This window comes from Arachis stenosperma, chromosome 7, assembly GCF_014773155.1.
Source record: "Arachis stenosperma cultivar V10309 chromosome 7, arast.V10309.gnm1.PFL2, whole genome shotgun sequence".
NCBI lineage: Eukaryota > Viridiplantae > Streptophyta > Magnoliopsida > Fabales > Fabaceae > Arachis > Arachis stenosperma.
In genome coordinates, this window is record NC_080383.1 from 18,104,079 (window position 1) to 18,131,245 (window position 27,167).

At 29.0% G+C, this 27,167-nt stretch overlaps 3 protein-coding genes across 3 annotated transcripts; 2 read left to right on the top strand and 1 right to left on the bottom strand.

Annotated features, from left to right (window-relative positions):
• The first annotated feature begins 3,357 nt into the window (after positions 1 to 3,357).
• Positions 3,358 to 6,555, top strand: LOC130941912 (probable inactive receptor kinase At1g48480). The gene is made up of 2 exons (XM_057870552.1): positions 3,358 to 4,795; positions 5,649 to 6,555. Exons 1-2 carry the CDS (start codon positions 3,508 to 3,510, stop codon positions 6,290 to 6,292), a joined length of 1,932 nt encoding a protein of 643 aa, XP_057726535.1. The 5' UTR covers positions 3,358 to 3,507; the 3' UTR covers positions 6,293 to 6,555.
• A 9,580-nt stretch (positions 6,556 to 16,135) lies between these two features.
• LOC130940479 (ADP-ribosylation factor-like protein 8c) lies at positions 16,136 to 19,090 on the bottom strand. The gene is made up of 6 exons (XM_057868608.1): positions 18,868 to 19,090; positions 18,499 to 18,580; positions 18,340 to 18,372; positions 18,111 to 18,232; positions 16,961 to 17,122; positions 16,136 to 16,529 (listed from the first exon to the last, which is right to left on the bottom strand). Exons 1-6 carry the CDS (start codon positions 18,903 to 18,905, stop codon positions 16,412 to 16,414), a joined length of 555 nt encoding a protein of 184 aa, XP_057724591.1. The 5' UTR covers positions 18,906 to 19,090; the 3' UTR covers positions 16,136 to 16,411.
• Positions 19,091 to 21,795: 2,705 nt separating this feature from the next.
• LOC130939502 (uncharacterized) lies at positions 21,796 to 25,526 on the top strand. Its single transcript, XM_057867604.1, has 5 exons — positions 21,796 to 21,844; positions 22,148 to 22,222; positions 22,918 to 23,394; positions 24,241 to 24,638; positions 24,939 to 25,526. The coding sequence occupies exons 1-5, from the start codon at positions 21,796 to 21,798 to the stop codon at positions 25,524 to 25,526; spliced, it is 1,587 nt and encodes a 528-aa protein (XP_057723587.1).
• The last annotated feature ends 1,641 nt before the right edge of the window (positions 25,527 to 27,167 follow it).

The window sequence follows — 27,167 nt, forward strand, 5'->3', positions numbered from 1 at the left end:
TTTTGTCAGTATCTTGAGGAATATTTGTTGTTCTTTTTTTTGTATTTTTTGTTGATGATCTCAAATGAAGCACCGAATTTTTCTGTATTTCTCGCAGAGAATTTGAAAGATTTTTGAGAGATTTTAAATTATTTTATTGCAGTTTTGAGTAGGAGATATGAACAATTTTTCATATTAGAGCGCAAAGGGAGAGGTAACGTTTTTTGGTGTTTCGGGTGTGTATTATACGCTTTTTTAATGAGAGTAATTTTTGTTGGTGTTGGACCTACTTAGTTGGACTTGGATGGCAATAAGACTTGGATGTGTGGCAAATTTGTTATATTGTTAGATGAATAATATTAATTATGTTTAGAATTTTTGAGACAAAGATAGTTTTATAAATATTAATTAATGGTGTTTGTTATGATACTTAAAAGATATTGTGTAATTGCTAAAATAGGTTGAATAATTAATTTTCAATTTTAAAATATAAAAATTAAAATTTTTTAAATATTTTAAAATTATTATAAAAAATAATTTAAACAAAAATTAGATACCAAATAAAAAATACTATAAAATTAGTCATCCTTAAAATACAAATTTATCAAAAAAATATATATGTATGAGAATTATTGAGAATAGTAAAATTCTAGAACCCTCCAATTAAAATGAAGAGAATAGTTTAGCTAAATATATTCTAAAATCATGTACGAAGATGAATAGAAGATAATAATATTGATACTTATTAAAAAAATGTTTTCAATTTTTATTATGATCAATATTTACGAATATTTTTAACAGATACCATTAACAAAATCTAAATGAAACTTACTGTCTTAAAAAAAAAAAATCTAAATGAAACTTGTCCATTAAGGTGGATGAAAGGAAAGGGTGTTACTAATTTGGATTTACCGGATTTTGTCCTCTAAAGACATGCTATTTCTAAATTCTAATTTACCATAAATAGATTCAAGCAGCAACGAAAAGTAAGTTTTAATTAGCTTAAATGATAAAAACTTTTAGAAAGAAAAAAATTATTCGATAGGGCCAACTTGAATTTAAAATAGATTTTTTATCCATACATATGATCCAGCTTGGAGGCATCGGCACGCGCACCCACCGGATCAGTGCCCTCTCATTGCAAAGATTTTCGAATATGTGGGTCCACTCCGAACCTTCCTCAAATATTTTAATCAAACTAATCACTAGACAGTAGACACTAATCACCAATATTAATCCATTGATCACCACTGAGTGGCCAACGGAAGTCCAGTGCACGTGCACGCACTATAACAGTTCCCTCCACAAATGGTGAATTTGATTCTCTTTTAGAATGGATGGTGGCTTTTGCTTTCGGAATTTCAGAGTAGACTGTAACACTATGTTTGGTTTAGGGGAAAATTGGAGGATTAAAAAATGACGGAAGAAAAATGAGTGAAAAATTTTATTTTGTTTTGTTTGAATGCCAAAACAAATAGAAAGCAAAAAAAATTTTAGTGTGGGTTTCATTAAAATTTTTTTTATTTATTATAAGTAAAAAAATAAAAAAATGTTATTTTTAGTGTTTTTATAATATTATTTCTAATTCTATTATTATTAATAATTATTAATATAAATTTAGTTTTAATAGTTTAATATATTATTATAGTAGAAATTCACATTTAAAATATTATATATATATATATATATATTAGATAAATAATTTGTAAAATTATAATATTTTATAATATTTATAAAATGTAATAAAATATAAATAAATAAAAATATTTATATTTTATTTTATTATAATGGTATTAATGTAATTTTCTATCATTATGATTTTTTTTTCATTCTTTTCTTTATTCAAGCAAAAGAAAATTTTGTCTTTATTTTTTTTCCATTCATTTTCTCTTTATCCAAACAACACACAAATAACTTTACTTTTTCTTTTATTTTCTCTCCTCTCATTTTCTTTCTTTTTATCTTCTTTTCTTCTATTTTTTTTCTATATCCAAACAAAATTTAAAAGACAAAATCATAATTAATACAAATAATTTCAATTAGATATTTTATTGTTTTATAAAATGGTTTTATAATATAATTTGATAAAATTTTATTCAGAACATATGTTTGTGGGATCATTTCTTAGGTAAATGGAGATTTTTTTTTTTCAATTTAGAACTTTTTTTTAGGAGAGAATTTTATTCTATAATTTACATCTTGCTCTTTTTATTTAACAACTAACATTTGAATTTTATTATAAAAAAATTCACTAATTTGTTGAATTTTAGTCACTATGTAGTCAATATTAATAATTGTGCAAAATATAAAGATATTGTCAAATTATATGTATAAATTCTTTATAATATCAATATAAGTTATATTCTATAATTCACGCGTACAAACGTGTGTAAGAAAATATCAAAAGTTTAAGATATTAGTTAATTATTAACAAAAAATTGACTTTCTAAATTTTTTATTACCCTTAATCTAATTAAAGTTTTGGAACAAAATATTTTTTTCTTATAAAATGAAAGAATTTAAATTTTATACATCATTAATATAAAACAATTTTACACAAACAATTAATTAGTATATGACCACATTAATAAAAAATAATTTATAAATTTATTATTTAAAAAATTATTTATTACACTTCAAATCTCAAATTGAACTTAAAAGTATGACCGAAACATCTCTTTTAAAAATATGTTGATTTTGAAGGGACAAAATTTGAATTATATATAAATAAGATTTTATGTATGTCACAAATGAATTTATTTTCAGATTTTTTTCAAATTCACTCTCCAAAAATAAATAAATTATTTAACACTTGCTTAAAGTATGTTATATAATTCTAATCTTTGCAATTTTTTTTATTTTTTTAGCACGTTAAAGATTATTCTGTTTAAGATTTAAGTTTTATTTAAAAATTTGTCATTAATTAATAAATTAATATATACACAGACAAAATTTAAATTTTTAATATTTATTTAAATAAACTAATAAATTAATTATTAGAGCAATCCAAATTGATTTTACACAAATTTTTTTTATTTAGATCGACTTAATGGTTTCAAAAACTCTCTTACATAAATCTAATTGAATAATGGTATAAAATTTTTACCTGTCAAATCCTTTACACTAAATAAATCAAAATTAAACTTAAAATTGAAACACACAATTTTAATTATAAGACAAAATATCTACAAACTTCAAAGAACAAAAAGGAAAAGAAATCAAAGTAAATATCTACAGCGTAAAACAGTAAAACACAAAGCGGGAAGGAAATAAGGGAATAAAGGAGGCAAATCTGCTAGGTGGAGCTCTATGTTATAATATACGTGACACCCACTTGCCACTCTCTCTCTCTTTCTCTTTATATAAATCTTTTTCTCTCTCACCACTTTCTTTTTTCTCGCTCACTTCCTCTCCGTTTTCTTCCCCTTTTCTCACGTTCCAAACGCCACATCGCCATGGCGCCGACACTATAGCCCACCCAAACCCCCACAAACATTCACCCAGAAACAATTCCCCAACCAAAGAACCATGAACAACACTCTGTTTCTATCCACACTCCTCGTCCTGTTATCCTCCGCCATTGTTTCCGGCGGCGATCTAGCCTCCGACAGAGCAACCCTCCTAACCCTACGGGCCACTGTTGGTGGTCGCTCCCTCCTCTGGAACCTGACGGAACAGAATCCATGCTCATGGACGGGTGTGTTCTGCGAAAACGAAAAGAGAAACAGAGTAACAACGTTGAGGCTCCCAGGCATGGGTCTCTCAGGGAACCTTCCATTGGGTTTGGGAAACCTCACTGAGCTTCAGACCCTCTCTCTCCGATTCAATGCACTCACCGGTCCCATTCCCTCCGATTTCGCTAAACTCACCTCTCTCAGAAACCTCTACCTTCAGGGGAACTTCTTCAATGGCCAAATCCCTGATTTCTTGTTCTCTATGGAGAATTTGGTTAGGTTGAATTTGGGGAAGAACAATTTCAGCGGCGAGATCTCTCCCAAGTTCAATTCTCTTACTCGTTTGGATACTCTCTATTTAGAGAATAATCACTTCACTGGGAGCATCCCTGACCTTAGTGTTCCGCCTCTGCATCAGTTCAACGTGTCGAATAATCGGTTGAACGGTTCGGTTCCGGAGCGGTTTTCGGGGTTGAATGAAAGCGCTTTTTCCGGGAATGAGCTCTGTGGGAAGCCCCTTGAAGCTTGCCCTGGTAGTAACAATGGTGGAGGAGGGAGCCATAAGAAGAAGAATAAGCTCTCTGGCGGTGCAATTGCGGGTATTGTTATTGGGTCTGTAATTGGAGCGATTTTGATTCTGCTGCTTTTGTTCTTGTTATGCAGAAAATCCAGAAAAACTGATTCCAGGGATGTTTCTGCGGCTGCACCTCCAAAAAGTGTGGAGGTTGCTGACGTGGCACGAGATGGTGGTGGTGGTGGTGGTGCTAGTGGTTCTTCGGCCGTTGCGGGTTCAAAGGTTGAAAGCAAGAGCAATGGTGGTGGTGCAAAAAGTTTAGTATTCTTTGGTGATGTGAATAGGCCGTTTGATCTTGAAGAGTTGCTGAGGGCTTCTGCTGAGGTTCTTGGAAAAGGGACATTCGGAACCACCTATAAGGCCACGATGGATTTGGGGATCAGTGTCGCCGTGAAGCGCCTGAAGGATGTTACCCTGCCAGAGAGGGAGTTCAGGGAGAAGATAGAGCAAGTTGGGAAGATGGTTCATGAGAATTTGGTTCCACTCAGGGGTTACTACTTCAGCAAAGATGAGAAGCTTGTTGTGTATGATTACATGCCAATGGGAAGCTTGTCTGCATTATTACATGGTAAAACTAAAATTAAAAAAAAAAAAAAAGAATGTGGTTTTTTTCTTTCTTTTTCTTGTTTGCTTTGTTGTCATTTTTGGACTGTTTCAACTTTCAATTCTATATGTATATATTTTATTCTGTGTGTGTGTCATGATGCTGATTCTTTAGTTTACAAGTTAAGTGAATGATTGTGGCTGTTGTTGTTGTGTCTACTTTAGGGTAGATCATTGTGTAACTAGTTGTTGCTTTTTATTTGTCCCTTTGTGTTTCTAATTTGTTTTTCTGAATAGGAAGGCTTGTAGTTAGTGACAACATTGTTATCATAACGGGTTTTGGTGGCCATTGCACATGGCAGATGAAATCTTGCTTCAAGAGTAATTATCTAAAGTATTTTCTGAGAAATCAGAAGTTTTGTTCATCTTAGCTGATCCTGAATTTTCGTAATTGTGATTTCTTTGCTTGAGTTTATTTTGGTGGTTATATGTCAAGGGCTCAAGCCGTGGAAGCAGCCATTGATATGTAATTATCAAGTTAGGCTGTCTACATTACGCCCTTTGGGTGCGGCTCCTCCCTAACACAAGGTGCTTGTGCACTGGACTGCCCTTTATGTCAAATAGTTCAATAGGAATTTCTTTGGTAAGCTCCTGTGGTGTTCTAATTTCTAAATGGTACTACTTTCACCTCAAATGTGCATTGGTCTTAGATATGATGTCATGCTTGTTAGAATGAAAAATGATCAACATTTATGATCCTTTTTGCAACTTTTAAGTTGAATGAACATACAAATTTTCAGAACTTGGATGCAAATGAATGAATTTAGTATTAGTACAGCTTATTTGACATAGTTTGCTTCTTGGTTTTCTTGTTACAGCGAATAATGGCGCCGGCAGGACTCCCCTGAATTGGGAAACAAGGTCTGCCATTGCGCTTGGCGCTGCTCGTGGGGTCGCATACCTACATTCACACGGACCAACATCCTCACATGGAAACATCAAATCCTCAAATATCCTTCTCACCAAGTCATTTGAAGCTCGTGTCTCCGACTTTGGTCTTGCTCATCTTGCTCTCCCGACCGCCACACCCAACCGTATTTCCGGTTATCGCGCCCCAGAGGTCACTGACTCTCGCAAAGTATCACAAAAGGCAGACGTCTACAGCTTTGGTATAATGCTCTTGGAACTCCTAACGGGGAAGGCTCCCACTCATTCCTCACTGAATGAAGATGGTGTAGACCTCCCACGATGGGTCCAGTCGGTGGTTCAAGACGAGTGGAACACTGAAGTTTTCGACGTGGAGCTCCTTAGGTACCAGAACATTGAGGATGAAATGGTGAAGCTCTTGCAGCTCGCGCTCGAATGCACAGCTCAATACCCCGACAAGAGACCTTCAATGGAGGTGGTTGAAAGCAGGATTCAGGAAATTTCACGTTCTAGTTTAGAGAAAGAGGAAGAAGAAGAAAAAAATGAATTTTCACAACAGTACTACTCTGTTGATTCTGGTCCCCCACAAGCTTGAACATAGAATTGAAGAGAGAAACCCTTCATTATTTCATCATTGGCCTATTTTTGGCATAGCATATTATTGTAGTTTGTTTGTTTGTTTATTCATTGAACTTTCATAGAACCAGTTGTTCATGATCCCTTTTGTCTTAACCCCTCAATTCCCTTTTGTCATTTGCCTTGAGTCTTGTTTTGGGGTTTCAATGTTACTATAGCCCCAAATTCATTTACATTACATTCACAAAAAGACATCTATTTATTTTTATTTTTATTTTCACAGGATTTGGTGTGAAATGTGAATACTTTGTTTTTTTGTTTTGTTTTGGTGACTTGTGAATACTCTGTTTGGATATCTAGAATATGTTTCTCCTTCACTTCTTCCTGATTATTGTTGGATTGTTGTGTCATAATTTTTTTAGCAAATTATATTCGTCTCTTTATGTTTGATGAAATTTAACCGACTTTTTCCTGGTTCATAAAATATAAATTAATCTCAGAATTTAGGTAATAATATATTTGATATTTTTATATGAATTTAATTTTGATGCACTGACAGTGTAATGTAATTTTAGATTTGTATTTAGTTACGTAATGATACATCAGTAAAAATACTAAAAGAATAACTACTGAGTAATTATTTAAAAAAATGAATGTGATTGCAAGACTGTATTTATACGGTCATTATATCAAAATTATCAAAATTAAACTATTTTTATATTTCGTAAAATATACGCTAAACACTTGTATAAATAGAAAATTATCTTCCTCAAAAGAGAGAATAATGTTATATAAACAAATACATATAATCATGATAAGTGTTACCAAATTTTAAATTGGTACCAAATTTTAAATTATGTTAATACAATTTGCTCTGCCACCCATATTCTTAAGGTGGTCATCTATAGTAGATGAACTACTAATTTTTCAATTCTGAATCATTTTCTTTTGATTAAGCATTACTTCCAACTTCCAAGAGGAAAAGTGAATCCAAGGTTTACTTAGGATAGTTTTATTAGTTAGTGTGAATTATTATAAATAGAAATAATAGGAATGTAAATTAGAGTATTTTTCTTTGTAAAATTCTTCTTCAACATGGTTAAGTGGGAGTTGGTCCAGGCTCTAAAAAAGGTTGGGGGTTTGGGGTTGGTGATGCAGTGCTAAGGAACACAGCGCTTCTGTTTAAGTGGTGGTGGCGGTTTTCAAAGGAAGATTGCCCGCTGTGGAAGAAGATTGTTTGTTCGTGTAACAAGTTGAACCCGAATGTAATGTTAGCAACTTAGCCTTTACCAGTAAAAGGAGGGCCTTGAAAAGATATATGTCAGCTGAATATAAAAGAACCGCGAATTCGGGATAAAGTGGTAAGTGGACTGACAATGGTAATAGGCAATGGTATGCAAACCCAGTTTTGGGAAGATAACTGGATTCAATGTGGTGTTCTCAAAGGAAGTTATCCGAGACTCTATTCTATCTCAAGCCAGCAAGGACTTCTAATTGGGGATTGTGGTTTTTGGAATGGACTTGATTGGATATGGAATTTCCAATGGAGAAGGGAGTTGTTCCAATGGGAGGTGGAACTTGTCAATCAGCTTCATGAGAGGTTAAGGCCAGTGAGATTGTCACCAGGTCGGGAGGACAGTGTGGTGTGAAAGTTTGAAAATACAGGTGTTTTCACTACTGGTTCTGTGATACAGGCTATACAAGCAGAGACTCTACCGGCTGAGATAACAAGTTATAGAATTGAGCTCTTTGGGTGGTTTGTGTTAGTTGATCGAGTCAACACCAAAGAGCGGCTGACTAAAATAGGAGTCAACTTCCTGGGTGATAGTATGTGTGTAATGTGTACTAAGGAATTCGAATCTGCTGAGCATTTATTCCTTAAGTGTGAAGTAACATGGCAGGTGTAGTGCAAGTGGTTGAAGGCTCTAGGAAGGGAGTGGGTGATCCCTGAAACCATTAGAGAAATGTTTGAGAGCTGGCATGGCATGCATAATAGATAACAAGGGCAAAAGATGTGGATGACAGTATTCTTTGCAGTAATTTGAAACATCTGATTGAAACATAATGCACGAATCTTTAAGAATACGAGAGCAAGTCTGGAGGTCATCCACACAAGGACGGTGATGAGCTACACAGAATGGCGGAGAAGTAATCCTGGGAGAGGCTGTTGATAGGACGGGGTTAGTAGGAGTTGGTTTTGTGGATAGCTCGTTATGTGTCTTCTTTTTTATTTTGTATGCTCCACTTTAATGTATTAAGCTTCCTTTATTTCAAAAAAAAAAAAATTCCTCTTCAATAAAATTATATTCTTCGTCTCTCGCTCTAATTTAATTTAATTCTTACCTAATTCACTCTTATTCTTTCCTATACAATACTCTTCCCCTTACAGAACCTAAATCAGACCTTTCATCTAATTATTTTGATGCTATAGGAAACTGCATAACTTTGTCTTGCTTTTGTTTATGCCGTGTCTGACATTTTACTCTAATATTAACATTTTTCTAATTGAATTTATCTTCACATGAAAATTTAAAGGAATAATTATTTTTAAGGAGTTTAATTTTGATACACTAATAGTATAAAATATTTTACATAATAGTATAATTACATCTATTTTTTTAAATGATCATTTACACGATTAATATAAAAGATAATTATTTTTATTGATATTAAATATACTTGTAAAATTATTTTATAGTGTATCAAAATTAAATTTTATTTATTGGATTTCAAAAGTATATTGTACTTACAGTTCACTAAATGAGTTAAGACAAGAGCGGATGTTTCATCAATTTCTCACTATGAAGTTTCCTTCAATTTCATCCATTAACATACGCCACTGACTGTGGTGAGAGAGATTTTAGAATTTAGAAGCATTATTTAGTTCCTCTTACCACTTGGCTTATTCATTGGGTTACACACTTATAAATTGAAGTCAGAGAAATAATTTTGAATTTTTATAATTTTACATTCAATTGTATATATTTGAAATCCTTTCTATTCTAAAATATATTACTTAAAAATTTGATACAAGCATTTTCCACTATCACCAATATCTTATTATACTATAATAACACGTATTAAAAATCACTCCTCTTCTATTTCAACACTTTCTCTTCTTCATCACTCTTTAAAAAAAAAACACAAAATTTCAACTCAATCAACTGCACTCCAAACCAGTCATGCTAGCACAATTTAAAGAAGTGAAATAATATATTAAATAGAGAAAGTAGACTCCTAAGACACATGTAAACACTCCCTCAAAAAATCACTGAGATGAATTAATAATTAAATTACTTTTTAAAAGATAAAATATTTTTTAAATTTATAGATTTTTTTAATCAAATTGATCTATTAAAGATTAAAAATTAATCATATTTATCATTCAGTCATTCCATTAATAATTTTCGTCAACGAATGGTGTTATAAATGTTAATTGACAATATATAAGATATTTGACATATCTAATTGAATATTGACCAAATATGTTTATAAAAACTTATTAATTTAGTTTTTTTTTCAATTACATAAACTCTATTCCCAATATGATCTAGTGACTAAATTGATAAATTTTCAAAACATATTTGATTAACGTCCAATTAGATATATTAAGTATCATGTATGTTATCAATTAACATTTCACATCATCAATCGTTAAAAAAAGTTGTTAATTAAATAACTGAAAGACAAATATGATTAATTAGTAAATTTGATTAATAAAATCTTTCGGAACGAATTTGGAGAACGTCACATCTTTCGGATACTAATTTGACTATTAAGTATTAACCCTATTTTTATTTTTACCATTTTTTAATACTACCCTATTAGGCAAATTTTTTGTTGCTTCATCCCATCTTACGCAAATTCAGCTTTTCCTCACCCACAGTGAAAACAATTACCGCTTTGTTTACTTTCGTTTAAATATTATTTCTTCTTTTCTTTCCCAGTTTCCCCCTTTAAAAAACATAAACAACAGCAACAATAATAATTTAGCAGCCTTCACAATTCACAAAGATACTGTTACGGCTCTCTTTAAGGATTGAACATCATCTGTGTGACGGTGTCTTCAAATTCCAAGATAGATCTAGCGCTAAAAAAAAAAGATAGATTGTGAAATTTTTTTCTACTACGTGCTTTACTTTGAAGGCATTTATTCTTTTTCGTGGATATTGACATATGTTGTTATTTGTTGCACTTCTTTTTAGAGTGACATATTCATTATTCTTTTGAATAATTTTAGACTGTCAAAAACGTTTGCTTTTTGAAAAAAACTTGGGGGTTTGTTGAAACTTAGTTGTAAAGACTAAAGAACTATGCTTTATAACTCATAATCTGAAATTATAGCCATTCGAGAGACAAAAAGGAGAAAAAGACATGTGTATATAACAGAGAAATGTAGCTAGCTAGTTAGCTTGCTTTAGCTTGTGATGCAATTTTGATTCGTTGAAACTTGGTTGTTCCAGTTGGTTTGAAAAGTAATGATCTTAGCTTAAGTGTACAAATATTCCATCACATGATTGTTTTATTTTTTCCTTTCTTAAACAAAGATAATATGTGTATGGTTTTTCAATTAGGACCCTGGGTCTTGACTCTTGAGTCATGCCTCCCCATCAAATAATCATTGAATATTATTATTATTTAAACAATAGTTGTTATTTTATATTTATATTAACATATTATCTATGCACTAAAAATGGGATGTAAGCTCTATTTATATTGAAAGGTCTCTATGATATAATTAATTTGAGGCCACAAAAAATATTTGAGAAATAGCAGCAATGCAGCATCAATATCTGAATCACGAACTTAGGTATTAAAAAACTTGAGAGATTAAGGTTCATTTCAAAACTTCAATTTATAACAAGGAAATTTAGTCATAGATGTCATTTGTCTCAATTCTGAGTCCCTTTTTTTTGTTTAAACAATTCTCAGAATCTCAGTCCTACTATGTTTCCTTTTATGGAAAACGGGGCATAGGCCTTAGCCTATTATGTTTGTTTTTCTGAATTACCAGTAAACCACGTTGGCATATCAATGAGCATCTAAAATTTGGATCTTTCTTCTGGGCCATAGCCTATTATGGCCATAGGCCTATTATTTTTTTTGAGAAAAAGATAGATAGGTCCTAACTTTTTAAATTTTTGACAAATACATCTTTGACAAAATTTAAATACAAAAAATTCCTGACTTTAACAAATGGAGGACAATTTAGTCCTTCTGTCTATTTGCCTCTCATACACCAAACGGAACTGACTGACGTGACTGAAACGGTGTCCAGGTGTCCGTTACAGTGTCACGCTGGAAGGGAATAAAGTTTGAAGGACAAATAAGTCCTTGCATCATTTTGCAAATAAAATTCGAAGGACAAATGGGTCCTTGAGAATTTAGTTCATTATATCTCTATTATGCTTCTATTATGAGAATTTAGTTTATAAATTTATGCTTGTATTTTGAAATCTAGTTAACTTATTAGGGTATATGAGCCAAGGGGAGTTTAAAATTAGCCAAACAAAATTTCGATACATCATTCTACCAAAGAACAAATTAATGTAATTCGAATCAATACAATTCGAATTAGATTTGTATGTAATTCGAATTGATATAATTCGAATTACTTGAAAGCATTGACAACACGTAATTCGAATCAATATGTCACGAATTATAAACTTAGAGTTCGAATTGTATCAATTCGAATTAGTAGGGAGACATGCTTTGAAGGGAGTTCGAATCAAGTTGATTCAAATTACTCTATTTTCAAAACTAGTAGTAATTCGAAACGATATAATTCGAATTACTCCCTTTTCATAACAAATTCTAATAAATTTTTTTAATGAATTTATTTAAATTATACTACAAAAAATATTTTATTCAATGCAAAATAATTTTAAAAAAATAGCTTAAAAAATATTTTTTAAATTATTTTGCATACAATAAAATATTTTTTTGTGGTATAATTTAAATAAATTTATTAAAAAATATTCATCAGCTATCAAGAATGGGCAGAAGAGTATTGTATAAAATTCGAATTGCTCACCGTATAATTTGAATAAGGCTTGGTTTTGTAAAGCTTTTACTTTTTAAGAGTAGCTTATGAAAGCTGTCTTTTAAAAGACGACTTTTTAAAAGCTACAGCATTTGCGTTTGGTAAAATCACATTAAAAATAGTTTTTAATAAGCACAAGTACTATAATTGTGTTTGGTAAAATAGCTTTTAAAAATTAAAAAAATATAATAAACATATTTATAACGAAGAATAATATTTTTTTTCAAATTTTAGAGACCAATAATTTAAATATTTATTTGATTTACTCTCTATATTAATATAAATAGAGTTATCATTAGTCAATAATAAAACTTGTACTGATACATCTATTACCCATTTATATATATTGACTCACTTATACAAATCACAAAATATGAGACACATATCTCAAGTAAAATTATATGAAGATTGTGTTAGAATTTGTGAAGGTTAGGTTGAGAAATTAGAAATATATGAGGATTCCAATGGCAATATAATGACAGGAAATATGTGTGAAAAAATAAATAAAATATATTTTTAATTGTTTTGTATCGAATAAAATATTTTCTTTAATTTCTAAATTATTATTGACTACGTAGAGTACTTTATTTAAAATTTGAGTACCTAAGTCATTAGAACATTACAAATTTTTATAGTACTCCTAACATTTTTTAAGCCATTTTTTAAAATTATTTTACATAGAATAAAATATTTTTTGTAGTATAATTTAAATAAATTTATTAAAAAAATTTATTAGAATTTGTTACGAAAAGGGAGTAATTCGAATCAACTTGATTCGAACTCCCTTCAAAGCACGTCTCCCTACTAATTCGAATTGATACAATTCGAACTCTAAGTTTATAATTCGTGACATATTGATTCGAATTACGTGTTGTCAATGCTTTCAAGTAATTCGAATTATATCAATTCGAATTACATACAAATCTAATTCGAATTGTATTTATTCGAATTACATTAATTTGTTCTTTGGTAGAATGATGTATCAGAATTTTGTTTGGCTGATTTAGGTAATTTTAAACTCTCCTTGGCTCATATACGTTTTTTACCCAACTTATTATATTCTGCAATTTAACTTATTTGTATTAAAATTGTAGAAATTTGGCTTGTTTTGTTTCTACTTTTTTTTCTTAAATTGCATTAGTTCAGTTTTAGTTCATTTGTGTATTATATATTTATATTATAATTTGTTAAATTGCATTAGTCCAGTTTTCATCATACCAGTGGCATTAGTTAGCATAAGTTCATTTATGTATCAAGTTAGCATTAGTTCATTTGTGCATCATTCATGTATTAAGTTAGTATTAGTGCATTTGTGTATTATATTATAACTAGTATTTTTATCCATAATAACATTACGAGAATAAAGTTTTTTTAAAATTATAGTTCACTTTGTTCTAACGGTATAAATTATGCATGGCACAAAAAATTTATAAAATCAAACTACTTTTATAAAAAAGTCATAAGTTGACAAAAGTCTCTGGCTAAGAAGGCCAAGATATTTGCAGATAAAAAATTAAATAATAAGATTTTTAGTTATTTTTTTTATATGAAAAAGTTTAATTTTTTATTAATAATTAATTTTAGCAATTGTTATCTAAAATTTAAAATAATTTAATGTGTATACTTTTACATTTAAAATATTTTAATTGTAAAAAAATATCGGATGATATATTTTGATTTGTCAAATTACTAATACAAAATATAATTATATACAGAGTAAAAATAGTAGAGAGAAATAGAAAAATAGAGAGAGGTAGATAAGGGAATTTAGGAAAGGAGTTTATTAATTTAAAAAAAAAATATTTTCTCTCAATTTTAATAAGAGTGTCATGTGACACATTTGATTATTAAATTAGATAGTAATATATGATACATATAGAAGTATAATGAACTAAATTCTCAAAGACTTATTTTGTCCTTCGAACTTTATTTGCAAAATGACGTCAAGGACTTATTTGTCCTTCGAACTTTATTCCCCTTCTAACGTGACACCGTAACGGACACCTGGACACCGTTTCAGCTACGTCAGCCAGTTCTATTTGGTGTATGAGAGGCAAATAGACAGAAGGATTAAATTGTCCTCAGTTTGTTAAAGTTAGGAACTTTTTTGTATTTAAATTTTGTCAGGGATGTATTTGTTAAAAATTTAAAAAGTTAGAGACCTATCTGTCTTTTTTCTTTTTTTTTAATCCTGTCAGTGATGCACAGACACATACCTACAAAACACATCGACATATACATTTTAAAATCTTATAAGATATATAAAATATAAAATATTTAAAAGAAAATCGTAATAATATTTGATATTTTATTAATATTATAATATAAATTAATTTTTACATATATGTGAGAAGAAGAATTTTATACATATGAGGAGAAGAATTCTATATGAGTGAGAAAAAGCTTGAACACCATTTGATGAATAAAATTATTAATGTTCAACAAATTAAATAGTGATGAGCAGAAGGATTTTCAAAAAGTTTGAACATCATTTGATGTCAATTGCAATGCTATGATTTAATTGTAATTATTAGATTGAATAAATCTTATTAGTAGCGCTATAATTTAAAGTTATTTTGACTAGCATACAAAAATTAAATTGACTTCCATTAAAAGTAATAATAAATATAGCTGTTAGAAAGATCCTAATAATATATTTTAAAAAACAAATTTTCATTAATAAAATTAAATAGTTAAATTTACAATATTTAATCAGTAAGAAAGAACCAATGTTTAATTAAATAACATTTTACAATTATTTTGATTGTTAAATTATTTTTTAAACTTATTTTTTAAGAATTTAGAATTTAGTATTTTTATTTATTTCTTACATATGTTTTAGTACATTCGAGTACGACGGATCAAGTATGGATCAGAATTTTATTTAAAAATTTGATATTTAACCAATGAATTTGCTGTATACTCACATGTATTCATAAGGCAAATTTACACTTAGAACACTTAATACGGATTATGTATTTATACTACTCTAAGCATAAACCGTGGTAGCTAACAAGATTTTAAGCTCAGCTTTTTTTAATAAACCGTGGTGACTAACCACGGTTTCTAGTAGCATTTTTTCTTCATATCCGTGGTAAGTAGCAGGCTGGTTTATATACAACGTTTCCTAAATGTAAACCGTGCCAACAAGTGTAAACTGTGCCAACCTCCTACGGTTTATGCACAAATTGAAGACCGTGATTACCTACTACGGTTTACATAATAACAAAAAAGAACACTCACCTAAACGAATTGGAAATGTTGCATTTGAGTAGAGAATCTTCGCATCCATTTTAATTGAGTAAATTGCCCTCAAACTAGTATGTAGTATCCTTAAGTCCTTTGCTATGATGCACGAACACGATACAAAACACGTCGACATATAAATTTTAAAATCTTATAAGACATATAAAATATAAAATATTTAAAAAAAAGCGTAACAATATTTAATATTTTATTACTATTATAATATAAATTAATTTTTAATTATTTTTAATCTTATTTTAATTATATAAAATATTTATTTATTTTAATAAATAATAATATCTATTATTTTTAAATTTATTTCAAGAATACAGGTTAAGAATAAAATTGCACACACTGACATATAATGGTATTTAAGTTTGTCCAAACATGTCCAAAAAAGAATTTTTTATTTTTTATTAAGACACGGTTAAACACAGCAAACATGCGTGTCGGACGAGTGTCGATAAATGTCATGTTTGAAATGTGTCTAACACACAAACACGACAATTTAGTAAAGTCTCCTTCATAGATCCTTCCTAATTACAGGATTTGAAAACTAAGGCCATTTTACCATTCCATATTTAAAATTCAGACATAGTTTTAATGAAAAGATAAGTTCATTGCAGGTAAGAGATTTGACATAGTTTTATTACTGTACAAAGTACATGCACTCTTTCTTGAACCACAACTAAATTCATGGTGAGGGGAACAAAAAAGTATCACAACTAATACTCATGGTGGAAAAAAAGGACCACAACTAAGGCTAAAGGGAATGTATTCAACAAGGAAGCTTCATCAACACCTTGAACATCTATGACTAAAAATTGAGATATTGATCGAAAAGAAGGATCATTTTGCAGTTTTGGAATGTTTGATTAGCCAGTCAATGACCACATCTATGTTTACAGAATCCTTGCATGAGATCATATAGCAGCATACCTCTCTGTCTTTAATTGACTCAAGTTCTCTGAAAGAACACATGGAGAAAAAGATTTACATAAGAAAAAAAAGGGGTTAAATATGCTTTTGATCCTTGATTAGCAATTTATCTTTGGTCCCTGTAAACTTTCTTTTGTGGTTTTGGTCCAAAATCTTTCAGGGGTGAAATTAGTCCCTCTCATCATCTCACATAGACATGAACTTAGAGAGTTATTTGTAATTTGAATCATAGGCCAGAAACCGATTCGTATGTGGGATGATAACACAGACCAATTTCTTTCACTCTTTCTAGAAAATTTTTTGAACTGAAACCACGAGAAGATTTACAAGGACTAACATTATAAATTGTTGATTTACAAGGACCAAAATTTACTTAACCTAAAAGAGAAGGGGGGGGGGGGGGGGGGGGGGAATATATTATTGGTTTGTGGAAAGATATCTTAAGTGCTCTGAACTCACAGCTGATCTACCAATGCTTGCTTGGAGAGTGCTTCTGACTTGTCAATTTTATTTCCAAGAACAAGCAAAGGAATTCCACCTAGAGAAGGTTTCGTCAAGAGTTCATGCAACTCGCTTCGAGATATAGGAACACTGTCTCTGTCAGCAGCATCTACAACATACCTGTTTTTGCACATCCATCAATTGAGAGAGCTTTAATACACATGACAAAAAGAACAATGCACAAGAATCTTTGTTTCGTTAACGGGCAACAGTAGATATTGATAAGAGCAAGTACTGCGTTTTCTGTTCAAAACCATTCCCAGGTAACTTCTCTTGATAATAAAACTTTTAGGATATAGTTAACCCTTCACATAGGTCATTATTAATTATGTAGACTTTCAATTTAACCCCCCTTTGATGAAAAATTCTTAGGGAAAGGAAACCATGAAGGCATTGTTTGAAATCCCGAATGCTATTGCGCCCTATTGTAAGGTTTTAACTTTTAATCCTAAACCCTGAAACTACAGAGTTACCTTCTATTTGATCTACTCTCATTATAAGAGCTTCTATAGATATTCTGCTCACTAACCAAATTATCTAAGGTGAGATTCTTCCAACTGTTTCCAGAATATTTAATACTTCAACTTTCTCTACTATATAACCATTCTTAATCCTATCTTGTTTACAGTGTCCACTCGTCCAACTTAACATTCTCATCTCTGTAAAATTGAGCTAAGTTCTTGGCTTTTTTAGTTGCCAACACCACAGGTCTTGTTTCCTTAATCACATTTTTCTATTACAAAATAACACTAGAGCACACTTTAATTTTCATTCACTCATTTTGAATCCTTTTGTCTACATATCCCTTTATTTTCTGGTGCTTTGTATCATATGCACAAAATACTTAAACCACATGATTTGCAGTATTTTATCTTACAAATAGGAAGTAATCCCCATAATGAAATCCTATGCTGCAGAAAGTTTGATTTTAATGCCTAAACAAATTCATATAAATTCAAAAACCGATATTATCAAGTACCTTAAACCCAAAAGTTAATCTAACAACACACAACTTATGATTCAAAACCAATATAAAAAGCCATCAAAGTATACGTGCCAAGAATGTACAAGTCGTAAGAGTAAGAGAGAACATTAAGGGAGACAATACACTATAGCTGAGACGCCGCGACAGTAACGCTCCCACATTGTTCTGAACCTCCTCTGGCCACCAAGGTCCCAAAGCTTTATAGTTACATTCCCCTTGGTGACTTTCCTCATGTTGAACCCAACCTGGTTTTCATACCAAAACATTAGTGTCCTATTACAAATACAAACAAAGTGCTTAGAATATTCAAACGTGCAATTGAAAAAATGAACAAAAGAAGAAAGATACCCACAGTTGGAATCATGTCCTCACTATAGCCCCCAGTCTGGTAAAAAAAAAAAAAAAAATCAAATATTAGGAATAAAAATTTCAGTCATTAATCCACTAAACTGTATTGTATTGAACTGAATTGAATTTTCAGGGCATGAAATTCAGAACGCATGAAACTCACAGCAATTGAATTAACAAGAGAAGTCTTCCCCGCATTCTGAAGGCCAACAAGGGAAAGCTCCATCTCCTGTTTAAAAAACAAGCTGAAAAACAAATAGCAAAAGAACAATAAATAAATAAACACAGAGTTAGAACTTATAAGTAAGAACATTCATGGAGCTAACCCTCAAGGTAACCCCTTTACATAAAATCAAACACTATCCTATCTTTTAAGGGCTTGTGAATCAATAAAAGTAACATGAAATTGTAAGCATGTACAAAGATCGAAGCCCTATCATGAGAAAAAGAAACACATGAAATTGAACATAGAATATGTAAAGATTAACAAATTATGTAATTGAATGAGAAGATGTATAATAAATATATATACCTGCGCAGCCAATTGAGAAGGGAATCCCAAAGACCCATTGTTAGGGAATGAATTTGAATGAAAGGGATGAGAATTGAGAAATGGGAAGAAAGAGGTGTAGAGAAGAGGAGAAACTTCGGCGATGAGGAAAACGACAATAAAAACTTGAGTTTTGAAAGATTGGAATCCAAAGAGAGGTGGCTACCGGTTAACACAGGATACGACGACAAACAATAACATTATTTGCATAACTTTTCCTTTTTTTTTTTAAATACATTTTAATTAATCATATTTAATAAAAATATACGAGAAATATAAACATAATGGATCCATAACATTTGTAATCTATTGTGCTGTATTCTAGTACCTTGTGTTGTGTTGGGATAATCGCTATCTAATATCTGTATAACACTGTTGTGATCAAATAAATATCTTTAACTGTTTTAGTGAGACAACGCAATTCCTCTCTCATGTCTAGTCTTCTAGATGATAAGTTGGTTGTTAAGTACTACTGTGTTATTGTTCTATTCAAATAAAATAAAGAAAATTCTACTTTTTTTTTTTTTTCGAGAGAGATGCTAAAATGATATTTTTTTATTTATAAAATATGTATTTTTATTTTTATAATTTTAAAAATTTTTTTAATTTATTTTAAATTTTTATATTAACTAATATTAACTTTATCCATTTTTCAAAAAAAATAAATTATTTTTTACAAAATATCCTTTAACAAAATTTTTTTGTCATTAAATTTTGTTTACCAAAATATCTTTTAATAAATTATTTTTTTATTGATTAAATTATATTTTTATTAAAATATTTAAAAAAATTAATAATTAAATTATCTTTTTTAAGATATCCTTCAATAATCTTTTAATTATTAAATTGTGATTTTACCAAAATTTTCGTTAACAATTATTTTTATATTTTACTATTATTTTTTGATATCAATATATAATATTTTAATATTAAATAGAAAAATCTTAGTATGATTATTTTTCGATATCAATATATATTAATTTTTATACATATTAACAATGATAAGATTTTTTTATTTAATATTAAAATAATGTATATTGATATTGGAAAATTAATAGTAAAATATAAAAATAATTGTTAACAAAATAAAAAATTTTGGTAAAATCATATTTAATAATTAAAAATTATTGAAGGGTATCTTAGAAAAATATAATTTAATCAATAAAAAATAATTTATTAAAGAATATTTTGATAAGTAAAATTTAATGACAAAAAAATAAAATTTTTGTTAAAAGACATTTTCGTAAAAAATAATTTATTTTTTCTTGAAAAATAAATAAAGTTAATATTAGTTAACACAAAAAATTTAAAATAAATTAAAGAGAAGGTTTTTTAAAAGTTATAAGAGAGGAGAATGTATATTTTATAAATAAAAAAAAAGAAGTGTTATTTTAGCATCTCTCATAAGAGAAGAATAAAATTTTTTCAATAAAATAATATTATTTTAACATCAAATAGTCAATCACTTATTTATCAAATAATGATTGTTATAGTATTTAAAAATATTTGTTTAACTTATAAAAAAAATAAAAAATTAATATTTAATTTTAAAAATATAAAAATAAATAATTATTAAATATTTAAAATTTATCATAAAAAATAAATTAAATAAAAATTAGACACCAAATTATAAATACTATAAAATTCACCCAATCTTATTTACATGTGCTGATGTGCATGAACATGTTAGTTCAAATATTATCCTAGATGTACTGTTTATGTTACCATATTACTAGAAAATCTCAGATTTGCAGCTAACATAATCAATTACTATTTTTCCGTTAAGATTCCTCTATTGTATTCAAAATGTTTCTTATTTTTAAATTTTATTCACATGACCTTACCTTTTATTTTTTTTTTTATTTTAAAAGAAACTCATCTACTCAAATAAGGATAGGCAACTATTATTCTTCTCTTAAATCAAATGTATTCCTACAAAATTTTTCAGAAAATATTCTTTTTCAATTCACTTTTTCTTTTGTACTGTTATGATATTTATTATATTAATAATTTTCAATAAATATTTCAGTGTATGGTATAATAAAATAAATATAAATTAATTAATAAATTATAAAATTTAAAAATATTATTTTTTATAAAAAAAAGTAACTACAAAATTTAGAAATTTTAATACCTCTTGACTCTAATTTTTAAAATTTTAATTCATAAGTTCATTAAGATAATATGGATCAAATTATAATTGGATCTAAAATAATAAAAAGTAAAATATAATAAACTAAATATAAAATAAATCTTAAAATAGATACTAATAAAGCGATGTATATTTGATTCAACTTGACTAATTAATAAGAGTATTCAATACAGCTTGAAAATAATAAGATGTTTAGTTTTTCGTAGTTATTAACTACTGTCTTGATCAATTATTTATGCATATCTTGAACAAATGATTTAGTCCTATTTATAAAAAAAATATTCTCTTAAAAATTCATATTGCTCTTGTAATTGAAAAAAAAAATAACATATAGCAGTTTTTAGTTTATCCCTTGAAACTTATATTAAAAAGAATGTGTTCGAACTATATCTTTAAATTAAATAATCTTTTGTTAATCCTTTCCCTCCTTTTCAAGCAGAGAAAAAAAGGTCAAAAGTACATATGTCATATACATGTTGCATGTAGAAATAAATAAATTTGCCAAAAATTCCAACATTCCATTCTTGATTATCAAGAAATTAGTAAACACTTTAGAATATGCTATACTTGATGTTTAGCATTTAATCAAAGACATTATACTCTTAATTATTACGATACAACTATTAGTCCATGGCCTTCTCTTATAAATGGATGTTCTAATCCGTAGTAATGACCATACTAATTCTATGGTAAACACCGATTAAAAGGAAAAAAAAAAAAAGCCTAAATCATCATTAGTAACGTCCCATAAAAGTGTTATGTCTATATCCGGTGGTGCAAGTAGTACCTCATCAGCAGCTATAACAGGTAACATGCATACGATCTCTTTTAATTATTATTATTACACTAAATTAAAGATATTGGGAATAAACTGATAGTGGATAAGAGTCAAATTCGAAACTCTAGAAAGTAAAAATAAAACACACACATATGACATGTATAAAAGTAGTCAATTATTTAAGACCGCAACCATATAAATTTACATATGTAATGTATATAATGTGTTCTAATTAAGTTCCAACGTTTTAATATGCAATTTCAAAGTTTAATAATTGAATGAATAACAATGAGCATGATAACCTGTGTTTATGTACCTTGCAAGAATAACAGATTGCGACGAACTGGGTATTGTAGTGGCGGAAGAAGCGGAGCTCGTAAGAGAACGCATTTTTTGGGGACTGGATAGTAAGTTTTCTGTTCATAATTTTTTTTTGAAAGAAAGAGATCGGTGGAGCATATAAAGAGATTGATAGTCCTATATTAAACTATTATCAACAGCCTCGGCTGTTTTCATTCTAAAAGATAACTTCAATTTTTTTTTAACTAAATATTTTAAAGAGCAATGTTACGTGATCAGTAAATATTATTATTTTCGTTAAGTAATAATTTATATTCATATTTATAGATATTTTGTATACAAAAAGCATATAATTTACACTCTGCACTTATATTTACTAAAATTTCGATACATTAATTAATACCATTTGCATCCACATTTTTTCAAAATTTACACACATGAATTAATAAAATTTATTTGTTAAACACAATTTAATATTTATACTTGTCAAATGATAATCAAAAATACTAAAAATTGATACCTCCAAGAGTTTCTCTATTTTAAATTAGAGAAAAATATTCAATCAATCGCTTCTTGTAATGCAAGAAAGAATTTTTATAAAGCACATTTTTTTGCAGTTTTCAAATATTTATGAAAGATGAAAACTCAGGTGAAATCAACTTCACGTGAAGGTGATATTTGAGAGTTGTTAAATGAAAATTTAGTCAAATCAGTCAAATCATCTAATAATTTTCAGGTATCAACTTCACGTGAAGTTAATTGGTCCTGAGTTTCCAGCTTACGTGTTTTGAAATTTGCACAGGTGCGTATAAAAGGCAGATATATAAGGCAGCGATTACAGGGGATTGGAGTAAAGCTTTAAGATATAATATAACTGATCCTACTCGGCTCTGTTCTGTTTTGACTAAGCAAGGAGACACAGCTCTTCACATTGCAGTGAGCATGGAACAAACCAGCTTTGTAGAAAACTTAATAGATCATATCAGTCTGGAAGACATGCAAATTCGCAAGGTAGATGGCAACACTGCCTTTTCTATGGCTGCCATTTCAGGAAACCTGCAAATTGCTAAATTACTACTTCACAAGAATCCAGGATTGGTTTGGATTAAAGGACACAAAAACATGCTTCCAATTGAATTGGCATGTTGGGCTAATCAGCCTCTTATGGTGAATTATTTGTTTGAAAATACTCGACTGGATTATTTGAACCGTCAGTTATTATCCATTGAAGAAGACATTGTTAGGGTGTTTTTCTTGGCTCTTACCACCAGCAATTATAGTAAGTCAAACTCTCCTTCTTTCTTTCTTTTTCTTTGGTTTAATTACTTCATATAGTTTCATCGAATTTTCAATTAAGTCCATATACTTTATTTCTTTTTAATTGAATCTTTATACCATGTCAGATTTTGTAATTAAATCTTTACCGTGACAAAAACGTTAAAATTAACAGAATATTCTATTGAACTATAGGAAACATTCAGTCAAATATTAAGTATATTCATTTTGTTTAACAGAATATTCAATTAATTTTAAATTTTTGTCAACTTAATTACAAACCTGATATGATATGAAGACTCAATCGAAAAGAAAATAAAGTATAGAGACTTAATTAAAAATTCAATAAAATTATAAGAACGGACAAGAGTAATTATTTTTTTTTTTATGATATATATATAATAAACGCAAAAGTGGCAATCCTGTGACATTATAGGTGTGGCATCTTCATTGTTGGATATGTATTCCGAACTTGCCAGAGCCGAAAACAATGACGGACTAACTACATTGGAAGTCATCGCCAAATTGCGTGAGTTTTCTCAAATCTTAATTTAACTATTCTGCATGAAAAATGCTACAGGTTAATATTTTAGTGCAGAATTAGTCAATATTAGTTTAAATATAAAAAAAAACATTGCTACTCACCTAGCATTTTTCATTCTAATTTAGTTCTATTTAATTTCTAATATAGTATCAAAGTTATATTAAAAGTTATTAGTAATGTATCAAGTTCACAGAGTCTAAAATTAAAAATTGAAAGAAAAAAAATAAATAAAACTTGACATACGCGCTAACAGATGATAATTTTAAATTCTTATTTTATTTTATTTATTATTTGTTTTTGTATTAGCCTCGGAGGGTGATGATGTTGGATATAGAGACATTGTGCGTATGGTATTTGAGCATATGGAAGGGGAAGAGTTTGAGTGTGCAAGAATTTCAAAAGCAATGTTTGATGCAGCAAAATTAGGAAACGACATAATTTTAGAATTTATGTTTGGATACAATGCAAATTTGTTGATGGAAGTGAATTCAAAGGGGCAAAGCTTACTTCACATAGCCATTCTAAATCGACGAGTAACTACATACCAACTAATATTGAGCAAGGGTGCATACACCAATGCTATTCTGCAATTCCTTGATTTTAAGGGAAACAATATTCTTCACTATGCTGGAAAGCTTTCAGCTGCAGAAAGATTTGGAACACCTTGTCATTCTCTACTTCTCAGTGAGGAACGATGGTTTCAGGTCAATTAAAAAATGTTTTTCTTTTGAAAACTCTAACTAAATTAATTCTAAATAAAATTTTTTTAGGTATTCTAAGTGTAAATTATAAGGTAAAAACTCACCTGCAATTATTTTCATGTGAAGTTGCTGGTTGAGAATCGTAATTTTCCACTAATAACTTTATATGAAGATAACTGTACGTGAGTCTTATCCAAATTATAATTGTTACACTAATTTATTAGTTGAATAACAAGTCATAAGGATATAAAACTAAGAATGATTCAATCTAAACCAACTTGTTTTGATCTGAATTATACGTAGGAAGTGGCAAGCATAGTTCCAGGTGCATTTAAAAGCATGAAAAATGTGAAAGGACGAACTCCAGAGGAAATATTTTATAAGAAACACAAAGAGCTTCATGAAAGAGCTATGTCAGAACAGAATGAAACAGCAAACAATTTTATGATTATGGGAACTCTTGTTACCACATTGGCTGTAACTGCTGCTCTCACTATTCGGACCAACACTGTTCAAGGACCAACTCCTGTCTTTAAAGAGACCACATGGTACATATTATTCCTTCTATCAGTCGTTGTTGTAACAACCGTCCTTGTTCTTTCAATGCTCTTCTTCACTTCAGTTATACACAGCCCACGCAAGCAGAAAATGTTTGACCAGGTCAATGCTCGTCATCGGAAGATTGCAATAGGGTGTTTGCTTCTTTTTCTTTCTATAATCACCATTACTTTCACTGCTCTTTGTTCTGCTGTTTTAATCTTCTCTTTCTTCCCCAAATGGATCTTCATTTTCATAATTGCACTTTCTTCTGTGCCATTGGTCTTCTGTGGTAAGATCTATGGTTTTGCTACCTCAATAAGTCTTTTGGTACATAAGAATGATCTTTTCTGAAGGCTCGTTCCGAAATAAGAAATTATCTGAATAGCAACTAATTTTAAAATAAGGCCGTCAAAGTTCAAACAAATGCCAAATCAAATTGGTCATTGGCGAGAGACTAATTGTTTTTGGTCATGGAAAAAATCAATCGATCGAATTGGTCGGTAAAATCAGTCTCTATCCAAAAGTTTCTTGTAATGTTTCTTTGATTAAGTTGCTTAATACATTGTAAAAAAAAAAAGGCTATTAAAAATGTTTGTAAGATGATTCTTTCTAGAAACATCAAAGTTCTCACCTCTTTTGCCAAATTTTTTCAGTTATATATATATATATATATATATATATATATATATATATTCCACAATTATTCGTAAGAGTAATGTTATATATTCAAGTCTTTTTATAAACTAAATCCAATCAAGATAAAGAATAAAATTTAAAATAATACTAGTTATAACTAATTTTTATTATATTAGACTAATTTGATTAAACTTTATTAATAAAAAAATTTGAATGTATATTATTCTATTTGCAATTCCTAACTAGCGTTCCTTAATTCTCTCCGTAAATTACATTATGCATGCCTTACATCTTACAAGTACCTCCATCTTGTATTGCTGAAATTAAGTGTTATAATCATTTGACACTTAAAAAATTGACACAAAAATTCGATGGTCCCAAAACGTTTGGATCATTAAATGGTTTCATAACAAAACATATTTTTTAAGTTTTTTTAATAACTGTTAAATAGTTCTTTTTTAATTTTAATTACAAATTAATTTCATATATTTTATTTAATTATAAAATTTATTTTTTATTTTATAAATTATTATTTTATCATTCATCTATTATGTTTATTAACAATCAAAATAAAAAACAATAACAAATTAGATCTTCCATTGATCGTAATAAATTTTTTGGCCATTCCAATCGATTAAAAGTTTATATTTGATCCATGACGTTCGTCCAAGACTGTAAAATCGTGTTTCTTTGAAAATTGGATTATCAAAACAATCGATTGAATTTCAAGTTTCTCATAACTCAATCGGTTTGACTACAGGTTATCACAAAATAATCGATTGAAAATTGCAAGACAGCATGATTTTCTCAAAAATCAATCCATTGGTCATATTACCCAATCGATTGAACGATGACTAAAATGTGAGTTTTTTTAAAATCAATTCATTGCTTATACTGCCCAATCGATTGAATGCTTCAAAACAACCTGAAGTTTCATAATTCAATCGATTGGTATGTTACCCAATCTATTGAAGTCATCAAAACAATACGGATTTGCCAAATTCAATCGATTGGTTGTGTTACCCAATCGATTGAAAGCTTCAAAGCAATATGGATTTGTCCAATTCAATCGATTGGTTATGTTACTCAATCGATTGAAAGCTTTTACAATTTTTCTCTATTTCTATGCACTATAGAGATATTTTAGTTTAAAAAGCTCATATTTTTATGATGAAGTAATGTCATTTTCATTTATTATTTCAACAACAATGCCATACAAATTTTATGTCTTGTGAATTATATTTTATTTTATATAATTAATTTATGTAAAAAAATTTCATATCTTTTTATATGTTTGCATTCTATTTTGTTCTTTTCATTTGTTCAAGATTTGACCTCTCTATTGAATTTTGACTA

Excerpts from the sequence above, each read along its gene's own strand:
- LOC130941912 (XM_057870552.1), top strand. The coding sequence starts at position 3,508 with ATGAACAACACTCTGTTTCTATCCACACTCCTCGTCCTGTTATCCTCC. Across the intron at positions 4,796-5,648 it reads CTTGTCTGCATTATTACATG|CGAATAATGGCGCCGGCAGG; the intron begins GTAAAACTAAAA and ends TTCTTGTTACAG.
- LOC130940479 (XM_057868608.1), bottom strand. The coding sequence starts at position 18,905 with ATGGGTCTTTGGGATTCCCTTCTCAATTGGCTGCGCAG. Across the intron at positions 18,581-18,867 it reads CTTCTCAATTGGCTGCGCAG|CTTGTTTTTTAAACAGGAGA; the intron begins GTATATATATTT and ends TTTGTTTTTCAG. Across the intron at positions 18,233-18,339 it reads GTGAGGACATGATTCCAACT|GTTGGGTTCAACATGAGGAA; the intron begins GTGGGTATCTTT and ends TATGAAAACCAG.
- LOC130939502 (XM_057867604.1), top strand. The coding sequence starts at position 21,796 with ATGTCTATATCCGGTGGTGCAAGTAGTACCTCATCAGCAGCTATAACA. Across the intron at positions 22,223-22,917 it reads CATTTTTTGGGGACTGGATA|GTGCGTATAAAAGGCAGATA; the intron begins GTAAGTTTTCTG and ends AAATTTGCACAG. Across the intron at positions 23,395-24,240 it reads TCTTACCACCAGCAATTATA|CCTCGGAGGGTGATGATGTT; the intron begins GTAAGTCAAACT and ends TTTTTGTATTAG.